Source organism: Notothenia rossii, assembly GCF_949606895.1.
Source record: "Notothenia rossii genome assembly, chromosome: 5".
NCBI classification, from domain to species: Eukaryota; Metazoa; Chordata; class Actinopteri; order Perciformes; family Nototheniidae; genus Notothenia; species Notothenia rossii.
In genome coordinates this window covers 40,342,676-40,357,229 of record NC_136903.1, presented here as the reverse complement: position 1 = coordinate 40,357,229, position 14,554 = coordinate 40,342,676, and the positions used below count along the sequence as shown (strand labels likewise).

Genomic DNA, 14,554 nt, shown 5'->3' with positions numbered 1-14,554 from the left:
CGTGGCGAGTGGGCTTTTGTCCAAGCCAGGTCAAATTACATTACATTACCTTTTACTTCTTTATTTGCTCCTTCGCGTGCCTTGTGACAGAATGAACATAGAGCCGTTTCTCGCGCTCCCAGTCCCCCTTCGTGTCAAAGACCACCGGCCTTTGAGTGCTGGCAGTGCTAACTGCAGGCGCATAAACTCTGTTGTCCTCTGGGCTCCATTTGATGGGTACGATGACCTTTTTCCCAAGAGCGGGTGCTGCCGTTTCCATGCGCTGATTTGGATTCACCACTACACTACTGATTTCACCTGAACTTGGAGGGGTAATGAGGGCTCGTATGAGTCCATGCATTTTCAACCTCACCCCTCTGAACAATGCACGGGACCGTACTTATGCTGTACTTCTATAGCGCTTTATCCAAGCTTTAAAGTCTACATCGTGGATTCTGCTGTGACATTTTCAGAGACAGCTCATTAACACATCACAAGATTTTGTCTGTAAAGGTAGTGCTTTGCTTTTACGTCCATTGCCAAAAATGAGGCACTCTGGAACTCTTTTTGGAGAAACATCGGATAGGCAAATATTTATCCTCTATACATATTTAAAGCTTTTAAAAAATAAATAAAAATAGTGAGAACAAATCATATTGAAGGTAAGGCTTCAGATTATCTACAAATATTTTTTAATCAACCTTTGAGAAGAAATCCATTTCTACACACAGCAATTTCAACACCTTCTTCATCCAACTTGTTGGCTCGCTTAGAGGTCTCCCTTGCTGCTGTCCAGTGAGATTCCCCACACATGAACATATTAATATATAAACATATTCTATTTATATTTAAAATGTGTGCATTTTATTATAAAGTTGTGTATATTTACAGAGTGTTGCAAAAACTAAGAAGTAGTAACATTTTCTTGGCTGTGGACTTGTACTCTACATAATTATGTTGAGGTCATGGTAATCTAATTCAATAAACAATAACTGCAATGATTGGATATGGTGTAATTTGGTAAAGGATTCTGTGTTGAAAAATGTATATCTTTAAAAACTGCATTGGTGTATTAGGGCGGGCCATACTATTTTTTTGTTGTAAATCGATCGAGAAGAGTGTTCAAATAACGTATTTTGGTGGTTATTAATGAAAAGACACTATCTATCAATCAATCAATCAATGTTTATTTGTGTAAATTGAAAAAATACCACATTTACAGCATAGGTAGACAAAATGTTTGGAAATGCATGTGTCTGCGAACACATAGTGCGAACACACTATGATTGTGATTAATTTTATTGATCGTCACCAAAATGAGGCCACTCAAAACCTTTGTAAATTCCTCCTCCTTCTTCTGGGAACTGTCTTCTGATGGCAGACACAACACATGAGGGTAAGGGCTTCCTAATGTGCCTGCCTAGAACTCCATAGGCCCAGCGGATGACCTGCCTGTAAGCTGTGTAGCGGTAATTATCTGGTGATAGGGACACAATATCTACAAGTAAACTTGATAGCCTTGTTAACATCATCAACAAGTATTATATAGTATATAATCTACAGGTTCTGGGTTTGGAAACCTGCTAAACACTCGGGGTCAATAGCAACTGTATTATCTTTAATAGTATTTATCTTTTTAATTGTAATCTAAACATACTCATGTCTGCTGGCCTGAAGCGGGCCATGCTCCTGCCTGAAGTTCATGTAGGCTATCTGTAGCACAAAGGGATTCAGACAGCATGCTTCAAAGCCTGGGTGCAGTGTCAGGCATGTTATGTCTGGTCTGGGGGTGAGGTTCTCCTCCAGGGCCCAGAAGGGATCCACCTCCCTGCAGCACATGCTCTCCACAGCTGAGGTCATGGGCTGGCTTCCCCACACAAGCACTTACAAAACAAAACGTTTATCAGGAAACCGTATTACATCTCTCTCCCCCCCTTCGCTGCTCTCCCCGCCCCCCCCCCCCCTCCTTCCCTGCTCTCTCTCTCCCCTCCGGTACAGCAACGTAACATAGTGTGGATTTGCATTGGGTAACGCGAGATACGGCTGATACTTGCGCATTAGTTTCTGTTATGGATCAGTATCAACAGTAACGTTACTATATTATCAATGTTACTTTAGTTATAGCCTGATATATGATAGCGAACTTCACAATGTTGTGATGTAACGTTAGCTAACATTCTGTAGCTAACGCCGGTCACTCACCAAGATAGCTGCCCAGTTCTCCACTGGTTCTCCTCACACCATAGCTCAATTTCTCTCCGATGGCCGTTATTTCTTCTAATCCTTGGCTGCTCCTGGTCTCTTGGACGCCTAGCAGGCTCATAATTATAAGGTTGTGGTCCGTCATATGCATTCGAATATTCATGTTCAACTTCTTCTGTGTCTTCTGTGTCGAAACTAGCATTGGGATCCATGTTTATTAATACGTTACACCGGCCGCTCTCCCCCTTGTGTCCCCCGTGTTACGTCACACGCGGGAGGTCACGTGCCGAGGCTTTTTTATTTGGAAGTGAAAATTTCTTACAAAAACGAAGCCAGATGTCACTGTAGTGTATATTTCTGTATATTTTTTTGAAAATCTAGTGTATTCATCATTTTCCTACACATTTATTCACAGGTGTCTTTAACCTGGAAGTTGCTCTTTAATGTCATTAATGTGAATAAATACACTACTCACCGAGACTATAAACCTTGTCCCTCATGCTAGCCCTGACAACACCGGTAAGCACACCTTCATCTAGGCTGCACTGTTTTACGTGTCCTAACTTTTAGTGGTTCTCTCCTCTATCTACACTCTTCTTGTCATCTTTGTAAAACGATATCAGACTGTTAATTGACATAGCCATGACTTCTAGTTAAATTAAATGTGGCTAAAATGAAATGCTTTGTTAAAATATATATAATATATATAAGCGCGCGAAAGTCAAAGTCAGCTTTATTGTCAAAAATTCTACATGTGTTATACATCCAGAAATATCGAAATATCGTTTCCCACAGTGTGACATACATAACACAAAACAAAAAGGGCCTAGATAAACGTGGTATACATTAAACAAAACAATAGAAGAGTTACGACATCTCCGTTCACTCCAATGGACCAGTTTTTTACAGCAATGGCGGATCATGGAGCCTCTCAATAGTTCCCCGGAAGTTAGCTTGCCGCTATCTTCCGGGGAACTATTGAGAGGATCTGCGGCTAGCAGCGCAGTAGAGTTGCAGCATAATAGACCGTTCGTGATGGACTTTTAAAGGTAAGAAGACGTTTAAAGATTTATATTGCAGATATTATAAGAACATCTGAATCAAATTAACTATGTGTATTAAAGGATGTTAGTGGATTATCCCTTAAATCAGTATATTTAACGTTTACAGATAACAGATTAGGCTAGGATACCGGATAAAGTTAGCAACACACGTTAACCATGAACAGCCTATTAATCTGTTCTTTTTATGTTATTTCCTCCAACGTTGTGGAATTAGAGAAAAGGGGCTTCTTAACGTGCTTTTATCCGGGGTGGAGGGAGTTACATTAGTTAAATATAACATTTATGGGGCGTGTGATTGTAGTGGGTGGTGAAATGAGGATATCCATCTTGGAGTTCAAGCAAGTATAATAGTTAACGTTAACTTAATCACAATAATAAGGAAGAGAGCTATTTTTGTGATACATCGCTATTGATATGGATTTAGAGTGCATATTTGAGACTTCCAAACAATAAACAAAAACGTAACTTATGGATGAGTGTTTTTAGCAGAGCCATATTGTCCTTGTGATTCTGTTGATTATTACCTGCCTGTATTATGTTGCAGCTCAGCTGATTTTGGATTGATGGCAAAAGGAGAGGGACTTAAGTGAGAGTGAAAACACAAGGTAAGTTTAAAATAGGTCAGCAATTTCCAATCCTATAGGTTGCTAGATGTATCTAACCCTTTCTCCTGTCTCCCTCTTTCCGCACAAGAACCCCAGGGGGACTCCATGGAGCCTGAAGACCTGCAATGAGACCCTCACCCTGCACCTGAGTCTCAACTCCCAGAGTTCTGCAAGCCTCTCCCTGTTCCTTATTTTGATTAAACAGACATTAAGCTTCCCAATGTGGTCTTAGTTTTGTGAAAAATATGATCCCCTCACATATGTTGTTGCTGTTGTTGTCTTTTGTTATAGTTAAATTGCTCCTGCTGACTTGAGTCAGCCATTCTTTCCTCCTCTCTGTGTCAGTGGGGAAGCCGTACATTCATACTCCTTTCTCTGAGCGATTGGAGCATCCCCAGGCAGCACAGCAAACCATGGGGGAGACTATATGCCAGGACAACACAGAGGAAAAGGCACAGACAAACTGCATGACATGCTATTCAATGTTTATTGAATTCCATTTATTTACTGTCAGTTGACAATCATTGATAGGCACCTGTGGGTCTCCTGTCCTTTCTGAAAGTCATAAAGATTACATTAGTCATTTAGATTACTTATGTCCTCAATTACCAGGGGGTTACTGAAACCACCATGAATTAAAGAAATGGTAGAAATGAATCTAATCTGAATTTTGAAACCTTCCTTCCCATCCCTCTAAATATATCAAACATTAGGAAGTGATAATCCTGACTACCATTCAAGTTTAAGAAGATAATATTTGTTTTAAACAATTCAAAGCAATAAACAACAGCAACAGGCTCTTTAACCAAGGCAACGTTAGCCTAACATGTATATGTTAACAGGTAAGATAGCTGTTCACACTATGTATATTTTTCTGCAATTTTATTTCTATTTGAGATGTTTACATTTTTCGATTGTTTAATTCTAGTCTTTTAACTGTCTTATATACAATGCCTTGTCTTTTGCTGCTGCAAAGCAAACATTTCCCAAATTGGCATCAATAAAGTACTTCTTATTTTATCTTAATCCTCAAATATTAGCAAATTTAACTTTTTCAAATATTGATGTAACTACATACAAATCGATATGTTGTATACATATTGCAAATAAAAACCTTTATTCACTACTTATTACCAAAAATCGTAGTTCTATCTCCGGTAATCATGCATTCAAATGTCCCACCACGAACTTCCGAGGAACTATTGAGTCTCCCTGAACCAAGTTACGATCAAGCATTTTGAACTTCCGTTGTCGTAACTCTTCTCTCTATGGGCCATTCTCACTTCGGTTAAATCGATTCCTTGCGTCCCTCACTTGCGTCGTTTCCCTGCGACTAGTCCCTCCCACCAGGGAAGCATGGAGAGATGCAAGGAAACCACGAGAAGCAGGGAAATGAAGTTGCGGTCGAATAGTCCATTTCGCTTAGGAACCTTCCTAACCGAGTGAAATGACCCGGAAGTCCCTCAGTGGCAGCCATGATAAGTGCCGTTCGAATTCTCCAGAATGATAGGAAAGGAGGTTTCAAACTTCCTTTATAACCTCCTTTAGCTTAGGAACCACTGGACCTCCCTAACCGAAAGGAGAGGAGAAAATGCTGCAGCCGCAGCATTTGACGTCACACAACAGTCGGCCGTTCACGGACACAAACGATTATGACGGAGAAATGATATCTTGAAAGTTACGGTGCTTATTAAGCATTTTAAAACGTATGTGGTAAGTTGCCAAAGTGCTTTGTTTTGAACGTTCATCAGTATTATAATCAAAAACAGACATATGAACGTTAGTTTTTACTGAAATTATCAAATAAAGTCAACATTTCACTGAGCTGTATGGGGTTTGTTCAACTTTTAAAAGATGTTTGAATGGTGATATACACAGTGATAGGTGACTAACGTTTATAATAAATACATTTGTATTGATTTTAAGATCTTTTCATAGTTCATACAATCGGCATCATTTGTATTAATGTGGACCAGAGGGGAGTGGGTGACGAGCATAAGTTTCACTTTTTTACTTCAATTCCAACTTTGGTCATGAAGAATATGTTTCTCTGTTGTTCATAAAGCATAACGCAGGAGCGTCAGAGCACGGTGCAGAGTCTCTAGATGAGTCCGTCGTTCTTATTATACATCCATGTTGTAGTCCGCTGTCTAGGAAACTGTAGTTTCTATAGTTTCCCCACAGCAGCCGACGCACATTTATGACGTCCGCTGGCGCATCATAAACACGTGGGATAGTGAAAGTGCAGTCGGATTCTCTAAAGTACCGCAGTCTCTTCTCCTAAATCCTTTTGAATTCTCCTATCCACTATCCCTTAACCCCGTGACGTTTCACTCAGAGGTCAAGGAATAGGAGATAGGGTTAGAATTTAGGAGCTGACTTTTAAACTATCCGAACGCAACCTGAGTTTTAAGAGCAATGGGACGTTCTTTCCTCCGGAGCGTCACATGAAGCGACGTCCGTTTGTGATGACGTCGCACAGCTGATCGTCTGACAGCAGCCAGCTCTGTCCCCGTTGTTTCCACACACACCCCCGCCTCTGTTAGTACACATTTACTGACACAAACATTTGTATCATCTGTTGTATACCCAAATAAATAAAATGAAATAAGAACTAATTCTCAAAAAAGATAAACGCCATTTTAAAATGTATAAACGAACAATAGTTTGATTAATATTGATTAGAGTGCGCAATAGAAATAAAATAATTGAGAGAAGAAAAAGAGATATGTTATCTATCAAAACCCAGTTAGATTAACATTCATTGGATTGCACACTTTGTTTATTTGTTTGGATATGTAGCAAATTAACATTTTAATAGCACTTAATGACTGACTGAATGGAAATGACAATAAATGAACATGTAAAACGAAAAAAGCGATCATGAAAATGTTTCCAAAAAATGAATAAAATGATTTTTGACCACTTTGTTGTTCAGATATATCACATATTTGTAACTAAATGATACATGAATTGAAACAAAACACGGTATAAACTGAGGAGTGAGTCCCGTGAGGTTCATGTATTTTCTTCACTCCGCTGGGAAACTGCTCTCATGTCAAGAAGCATGCGATCAGGCTGATAGTGGAGCTAACAGAAAGCAGATTAGGACAGCGCAAACCATTCCCCACCCTGATAATGCACGGACCACTATTGCGGTAAGCATGTTGTAACTTCCGGTTGTCGTTGTCATCTCCGGGTATCCCGTGTGCCTGTTCTGTTGCTGATAGCTTATTATCTTAACTTAATCGATCGTTTTAAAACTCTTGATCACGGCAACTGCCTGACGTTGTAATCACACGTTACTACAGCTTAAGCACTCACAAACTCTCCTTCTCTTAGCGACTGTAACTCCACAGTTGCCTACACTCTTTTCGGGTTTGCTAACGGTAGCTACTTTAGCTTGATAGCTAGCCATGGCTCTTTCCCCACCCTCGGGTGCTATTTCCTGCTCTAACTATCTCATGTTTGGTTACTTCCCTACCTCCTTTACTGGTACCGATACATGTGTTAAATGTAGTATAGTTGTTAGGTTGGAGGCGGGAATCATAGCCATAGAAGCCCGGCTCCGAATCTTAGAAAATAACTCAGCTACAGTAAAGCCCATGTTAGCCGGTGCGGACCGGCAAAAGGTAGCTCCTCTTAGCCGTCCCCCGGCAACTCCCCAGCAGCAGGGAGATTGGGTGACTGTTCAGAAGGGGCATAACGCGAAACCCGCAGGTCCCCACCAACCCGTTCACGTATCTAACAGATATACCCCACTCAGCGAGACACCCGCTGAGAAGCCAACTCTGGTTATTGGTAGCTCTATTATGAGACACGTGAATTTAGAGACCGAAGCGTCCACAGTCACATGCATTCCGGGGGCCAGAGCAGGCGACGTTGAGGCGCATCTTAGACTGCTGGCTAAAAATAAACGTAAATACAGTAGGATGGTTATTCACGTCGGTGGTAATGATGTTCGTTTACGCCAATCAGAATGCACCAAACTTAATGTGGCGTCGGTGTGTAGTTATGCTAAAACAATGTCGGACACCGTAATCTTCTCTGGTCCCCTCCCCAATCTGATCAATGATGACATGTATAGCCGCATGTCATCATTTCAGCGCTGGTTGTCTTGGTGGTGCCCAGCAAACAATGTGGGCTTCGTAAATAATTGGACAGCCTTCTGGGGAAAACCTGGTCTGATTAAGAGAGACGGCATTCATCCTACTTTGGAAGGTGCAAATCTCATTTCTGCAAACATTTCAGGGCTTTGTGGAGTTAATCCATGACAAACTGGAGTTAAGACCAGGAGGCAGAGTCGCAGTCTTACACGCTTCTCTGCGCTCTCTCCTAGGCCATGGGCACGGGAAGGGGGGTGCTGAGGGCGCTGCAGCACCCCCTAGCGGCAGGCAGGGGGTGCGGAGCTCCCCTGTCTGAATTATTATTTGACGGTTATTGCTGCTCCCGCTGTGCATAATCTGTGTAATATGTAGCCAATAAATTCCACATTGTTGGTAAAATAATATTTTGGCATGCCCCGAATGTTTTTTCTGTAGCCCCGGACAATTCTACCTCAATAATATAATACATTAACCGTGCTTTACGTCAACCTCATCAAGACACTAGAAAGGACGGTATGACTGTAATTTCCCGTGTTCAGTGAATGCAACAGAGGCAAGACACCAGACCAGCGCCGTATAGATAGAAGAGTTACGACAGTGGAAGTCCAAAAACGGTTATCGTCACGTGGTTCATGCAGACGAGAATCGTTCCCCGGAAGTTCATGGCGGGCAATGTGAATGCATTGATAACAGGAGATAGAACTTCGACTTTTGGTAATTATTAGTGAATAAAGGTTTTGATTTGCAATATTTATACAACAAATCGATATGTGTATGTATTTTCATCAATATGTTTTAAAAAATAAAATTGAATTTGCTAATATTAAGTGATAATATTAGGATTAGTGTGAACAACTAGTTTACATGTTAGGCTAACAGTGCCTTGGTTAAAGAGCCTGTTGCTGTTTATTTATAGCTTTGAATTCTTTCAAACCAATATTATCTTCTTAAACTTGTATAGTAGTCAGGAGCATCACTTTCTAATGTTTATTGATATATTTAGAGGGAGGGGATCTAAAGGAATGCTTCAAAATTCAGATTAGATTAATTTCTACCATTTTCTTAAATTCATGGTAGTTTCAGTAATCCCATGGTAATTGAGGACACAAGTTATCGAAATGACTAATGTCATCTTTATGGCTTTCAGAAAGGACAGGAGACCGACAGGTGACTATCAAAGGACTAGCAGCAGCAGCAGCAGCATGATGATGATGTTAAATGTGTTGTTTTAGGAACATCCATTGCAAATACATGGAATTCAATAAAAATTGAATAGCATATCATGCAGTTTGTCTGTGCCTTTTCCTCCGTGTTGTCCTGGTTTGCTGTGCTGCCTCCTAGTCGCCACCATGGTTTGCTGTGCTGCCTGGGGATGCTCAAATCGCTCCGAGAAAGGAGTATGAATGTACGGCTTCCCCACTGACACAGAGCGGAGGAAAAAATGGCTGGCTCAAGTCAGCAGGAGCAATTTCACGACCAACAGCAACAAAATATGTGAGGATATTATATACAAACACTGCATTTGCACTTTTTCACAAAACGAAAACCACACCATTGGGAAAGCTTAATGTTTTGTTTAATACAAAAAAACAGGGAAAGGCTTGAAAAACACAGAGTTGAGACTCAGGGTGCAGGGTGAGGGTCTCAATGCAGGTATTCAGGCTCCATTGAATCCCCCTCTGGTTCTTGTGCTGAAAGAGGGAGTAACAGACAGGAGAAAGGGTTATACACACCTATATAGCACACCTATTGGATGGGAAATTGCCTTGGGGAGATAAGGTGTGGTCTTAAAAGACTTCAAGGCAGGTGCTCTTTGTCTTCCCTCCCAAGAAGCCTTTGACTTCATTCACCAGATTGAGGAACTATTTAGGTCCAAGACTGGTTCCTCCCTCATGCAGCTCCCCAACGCAGTGGGTGTCTTGGAGAAAGAAGCTCAGGCCCTCTCTAGCAGGCTGCCGTCATGCTGTGGAGTACAACAAAAACTCGTAAAAAGATTAATACGGCTGAGGCTGAGAATTGAGGCCAAACAAATCAGAAATGACAGAAAAAAAAAAAAATTAAAAGATGGCCATTTTGGAAGCAAGAGCCAATCCAAAACGGTGAAAAGGAACAACAGCAGCCAAGCTACCACATCCAGCAACCCCCAAACAGATCCACAGCTGCAATCATTTCCATTAGTCGTTGCAATGGAAATATTTGGACTAAACATTGCTCTTCCACCTGTCAGCACCCAGCTAACATCACTGCCCATCCACCCGTAACATCACTGCCCCTCCACCCGTAACATCACTGCCCCTCCACCTGCCAACATCACTGCCCTCCACCTGCCAGCACCCAGCCAGAGGAGCGCAAACAACAAAAACAAGCAAGGTGTCCCGTCATGTACCTGGAAGTTTGGGTTGGCAAAATGGAGTAAGAGAGGGACTTGAAAAACCTTAGTGGCTCTGTACTCATGTTGTTACAGTTGTCTTGGTTACACCTCTCAAGTTTTTTTTGTGCCATTTCTACATCTTTAGAAAATATGAAATAAAAAATTGAAGTTAAATCAACCTCTTCTCTGGAGAACAAACTTTGATTTCTCTGTCTTGTGAGTTTGCAGTCTTGCAGTTTTGCAGTTTTGCTCCTCCACCTGTAACATCACTGCCCCTCCACCTGCCATACAGTAGGTTAGTAACAAGATTACTTATATAATACAGTGATAGAATACATGTTTATTATAAAACAGTATTAAACTTACCTTGTGTTTTCACTCTCACTTAAGTCCCTCTCCCTTTGCCATCAATCCAAAATCCGCTGAGCTGCAACATTATACAGACAGGTAATAATCAACATAATCACAAGGACACAATATAGCTCTGCTAAAAACACTCACTCTTACACGCACCAAAGTTATATTTATCTAATATTTAACTCCCTCCACCCCCGCATACAATCCCGTTTAGAAGCCCCTCTTCTCTAATTCAACAATGTTGGACGAAATGACATTAAGAGAACGGAATTTACAATTAAAAGGCTGTTCAACTTGTGTTGCTAACTTGATCCGTTATCTTAGCTTTATCTGTTATCTGTAAACGTTCCCTAAATCTACTAATTTAGGGATAATCCACTGACATCCTTTAATACACATGTTAATTTGAATGAGATGTACTGATAATATCCGCAATATAAATCTTTAAACTTCTTCTTACCTTTCAAAAGTCCGTCACGAACGGTCTATTATGCTGCAACTCTACTGCGCTGCTAGCCTTGGCGCTAACTTCCGGGGAACGATTGAGAGGCTCCACGATCCGCCATTGCTGTAACAAAGTGGTCCATTGGAGTGAACGGAGACGACGTAACTCTCAGTCTATACGGCGCTGCACCAGACTAATCAGAGAGTTGCATGGAAATAAAAGTGTGCTTGTGTCATTCAAGCTCGCGGCTCTGTGTGTGTGCGGAAATAGCGCATTTAGTGTGTGTGAGAGAGGGGGAGAGAGAGAGGGACCGGTGCCAGCAGCAGGGACCGTGTTGTTAGCATCTGGTTAGCTAGCTGCACTAACGGACATACGGAGCTGTTTGTTCCACAACAAGCTGGAGGAGAGCTCTCCTCTCAGACTGAGGGGCTCAGGTGAGCTAAAGGACTCTCTGAGTGTTTAGATAGTTAACTTTAGTCTAAGTTATCTCAGTGGGTCTCAAACGGTTTGGTAAAAAATTATTCAAAAGATTATTTCCGCGGCACACCTTCATATGATCATTATAGTTATAAAAAAAATAAGAGAATAAAGGAAAAACGGTTATGAAATACTATATGGCAGTAAAACAAGAATACAGTTTGAAAGGGGAGTGATTTGTAAAATATCCATAAAGAAAAAGAACATCTGCTTACAGTTGTGTTTCATCTGGGTGTTGAGAGATGTATCCATAGATCTCTTAATGTTGCTCTCAAAGTGCACCAGATTGATGCTTTTAACTTCAATATTTAAAAAAAATCTTCCCGGGGGACCATCCCCCCGGAGCCCCCTAGAGGAGGTGAGGTCCACTCCCCACTCGTAAAAAATAGCACTTTACCCCTGCCTATATACCGTGAGCTGATTATCGAGCCTTCATTGTAACAGTCGCGGGTTTACTGTGTGTTTGCGTGTGGGGAGTTTTTTTGTGCGTGCTCTATAGTGCCCGTAATAGTGTTCACTGGAGTCCAGCACCTCAGCACCCCCACTCAAAATACCTTCCCGCGCCTCTGTCCTAGGCAGTCATCCATAGGAATCCCGAACCCAATAAAATACCCAATATTAACGGTGTGTGTGTCTGCCCAAGGACAATTTAAGGTAAAACCTAATAGAAGTGTCATACATGATAACCTAATAAAAGTAAATGTAAAAACTACTACAGTGCAACAAAACAGGAAGATTAAATGTGGTCTCTTAAACATAAGATCTCTAGCATCTAAAGCAATACTGGTAAATGATTTAATATCAGATTATAATATTGATATATGCTGTCTCACTGAAACTTGGTTGAGACATGAAGAATATGTCAGCATAAATGAGGCCACTCCACCCAGCCATATCAATACTCATATTGCCCGAGGCACGGGCCGAGGAGGTGGAGTTGCAGCAATCTTTGACTCAAGTTTACTTATCAATACTAAACAAAAATTAAATTATACCTCCTTTGAAAGCCTCATTTTTAGTCTTACGCATCCGACCTGGAAAACTTTGCAGCCAATCTTATTTGTTACAGTGTACCGTGCACCAGGTCCTTATTCAGAATTCTTATCAGAATTCTCTGAGTTTTTATCAACTTTGGTACTTAAAACAGATAAAGTAATTATCGTAGGTGACTTTAATATTCATGTTGACGATGATAAAAATAGCCTCACTGTTGCATTTAACTCTATATTAGATTCTGTTGGTTTCTGTCAGAGTATAAATAAACCAACCCACTGCTATAATCACACTCTTGACCTTGTTCTGATTTATGGTATTGAAATTGAGCAACTATTAGTCGAACCGCATAATCCTGCTTTATCCGACCATTTCTTAGTAACTTTTGAAGTACTGTTACTAGACTACAAAGCATTAGCCAAAAGCTCCTGCAGCAGAAACCTATCTGTTAGTGCTATAGCCAAATTTAAGGAAGAGATTCCACCAATACTTAACTAGATAGCATGTCTGTATGTAAGGGAGGAAACTTATACAAAATGTACACCACCCCAAATTGATCATGTTGTTGATAGTGCTACAGATGCGCTGCGAATAAAATTAGACTCTGTTGCTCCTTTGAAAAAGAAGAAAATAAAACAACATAGATTAGCTCCATGGCATAATGCCGAAACCCGCAAAATAAAGCAAAAGTCGAGACAACTTGAAAGGATATGGCGTTCCACTAAACTTGAAGAATCTCGTTTAATTTGGCATATTACTCTCAATGAATATAAGAAAGCACTGCGTAAAGCGAGAGCAGCCTAATACTCTTCATTAATAGATGAGAATAAGAATAATGCAAGATTTCTTTTCAGCACTGTAGCCAGGCTGACAGAGAGCCACAGCTCGACTGAGCCTTCTATTCCCATAGCACTCAGTAGGAATGATTTTATGTGCTTTTTTAACAATAAAATTGTTACTCTTAGAAACAAAATCAATGACCTCTTGCCTTTGACCAGTATAGTGTTATCAACAGCTCCCGGAAACGTAAGTTCTAATATTACACTAGATAGTAAACTAGTGATTTTCAGTCTGGCTTTAGAACACATCATAGCACAGAGACAGCTCTGGTTAAAGTCACAAATGACATTCTAATAGCCTCAGACAAGGGACTTGTTTCTATTCTTGTCTTGCTCGATCTTAGTGCTGCATTTGATACTATCGACCATGATATCCTATTGCAAAGACTAGAGCACTTAGTTGGCATACAGGGAACTGCTTTAGGCTGGTTTAGGTCCTATCTATCTGAACGCTCTCAGTTTGTACGTGTCAACGATGAATCTTCCATGCAAACCAAAGTTAGCCATGGAGTGCCACAGGGCTCAGTGCTTGGACCTATTTTGTTCACACTATATATGCTTCCGTAAGGCAATATTATAAGGAATCATTCTGTAAACTTTCATTGTTATGCGGATGATACTCAGCTATATTTATCAATCAAGCCTGATGAAATTAATCATCTAAATAAAATTCAACACTGCCTCAAGGACTTAAAAACTTGGATGACCTTCAATTTGTTGATGTTAAACACGACCAAAACTGAAGTTATTGTACTTGGCCCGAAAAATCTACGAAACAAATTATCTAAAGATATACTAACTATGGATGGCATTAATTTGGCCTCCAGTGAGACTGTAAGGAATCTTTGTGTTATATTTGATCAGGATTTATCCTTTAACACCCACATAAAATCAATTTCAAGGACTGCCTACACTCTAAGAAAAATCCGTAAAATGATGGCCAATGTGGTGTAAAATTTTACTGTTTAAGTACTGTAATCGACTTTTACATTACTTTTGCCGTTGAAAACAGCGTTGCCAGGTCTGCTTATTATAAGTTTCCCCCAAGATTTTATTTGAAAATAGCAGGTCTACAAGCTCACAACGCGTCGCGTCGCGGCACGTTGTGATCTGCTA

General features: G+C 40.6%; 1 protein-coding gene across 2 annotated transcripts in view; it reads right to left on the bottom strand.

Moving 5' to 3' along the window:
* LOC307040239 (uncharacterized protein) overlaps positions 1–11,259 on the bottom strand; it is a gene marked incomplete at both ends in the record, with an annotated part of 31,688 nt that extends 20,429 nt beyond the window's left edge. The window contains 3 exons of one of the 2 annotated variants that reach the window (XM_079682894.1): positions 10,527–10,608; positions 10,694–10,754; positions 11,145–11,259. In XM_079682894.1, the coding sequence (XP_079539020.1) occupies positions 10,527–10,594 (68 nt within the window). Of the gene's footprint in view, positions 1–10,526; positions 10,616–10,693; positions 10,755–11,144 lie in introns of those variants that run through there. The other variant, XM_079682893.1, reaches the window with a different exon arrangement.
* Between the last annotated feature and the right edge of the window lie 3,295 nt (positions 11,260–14,554).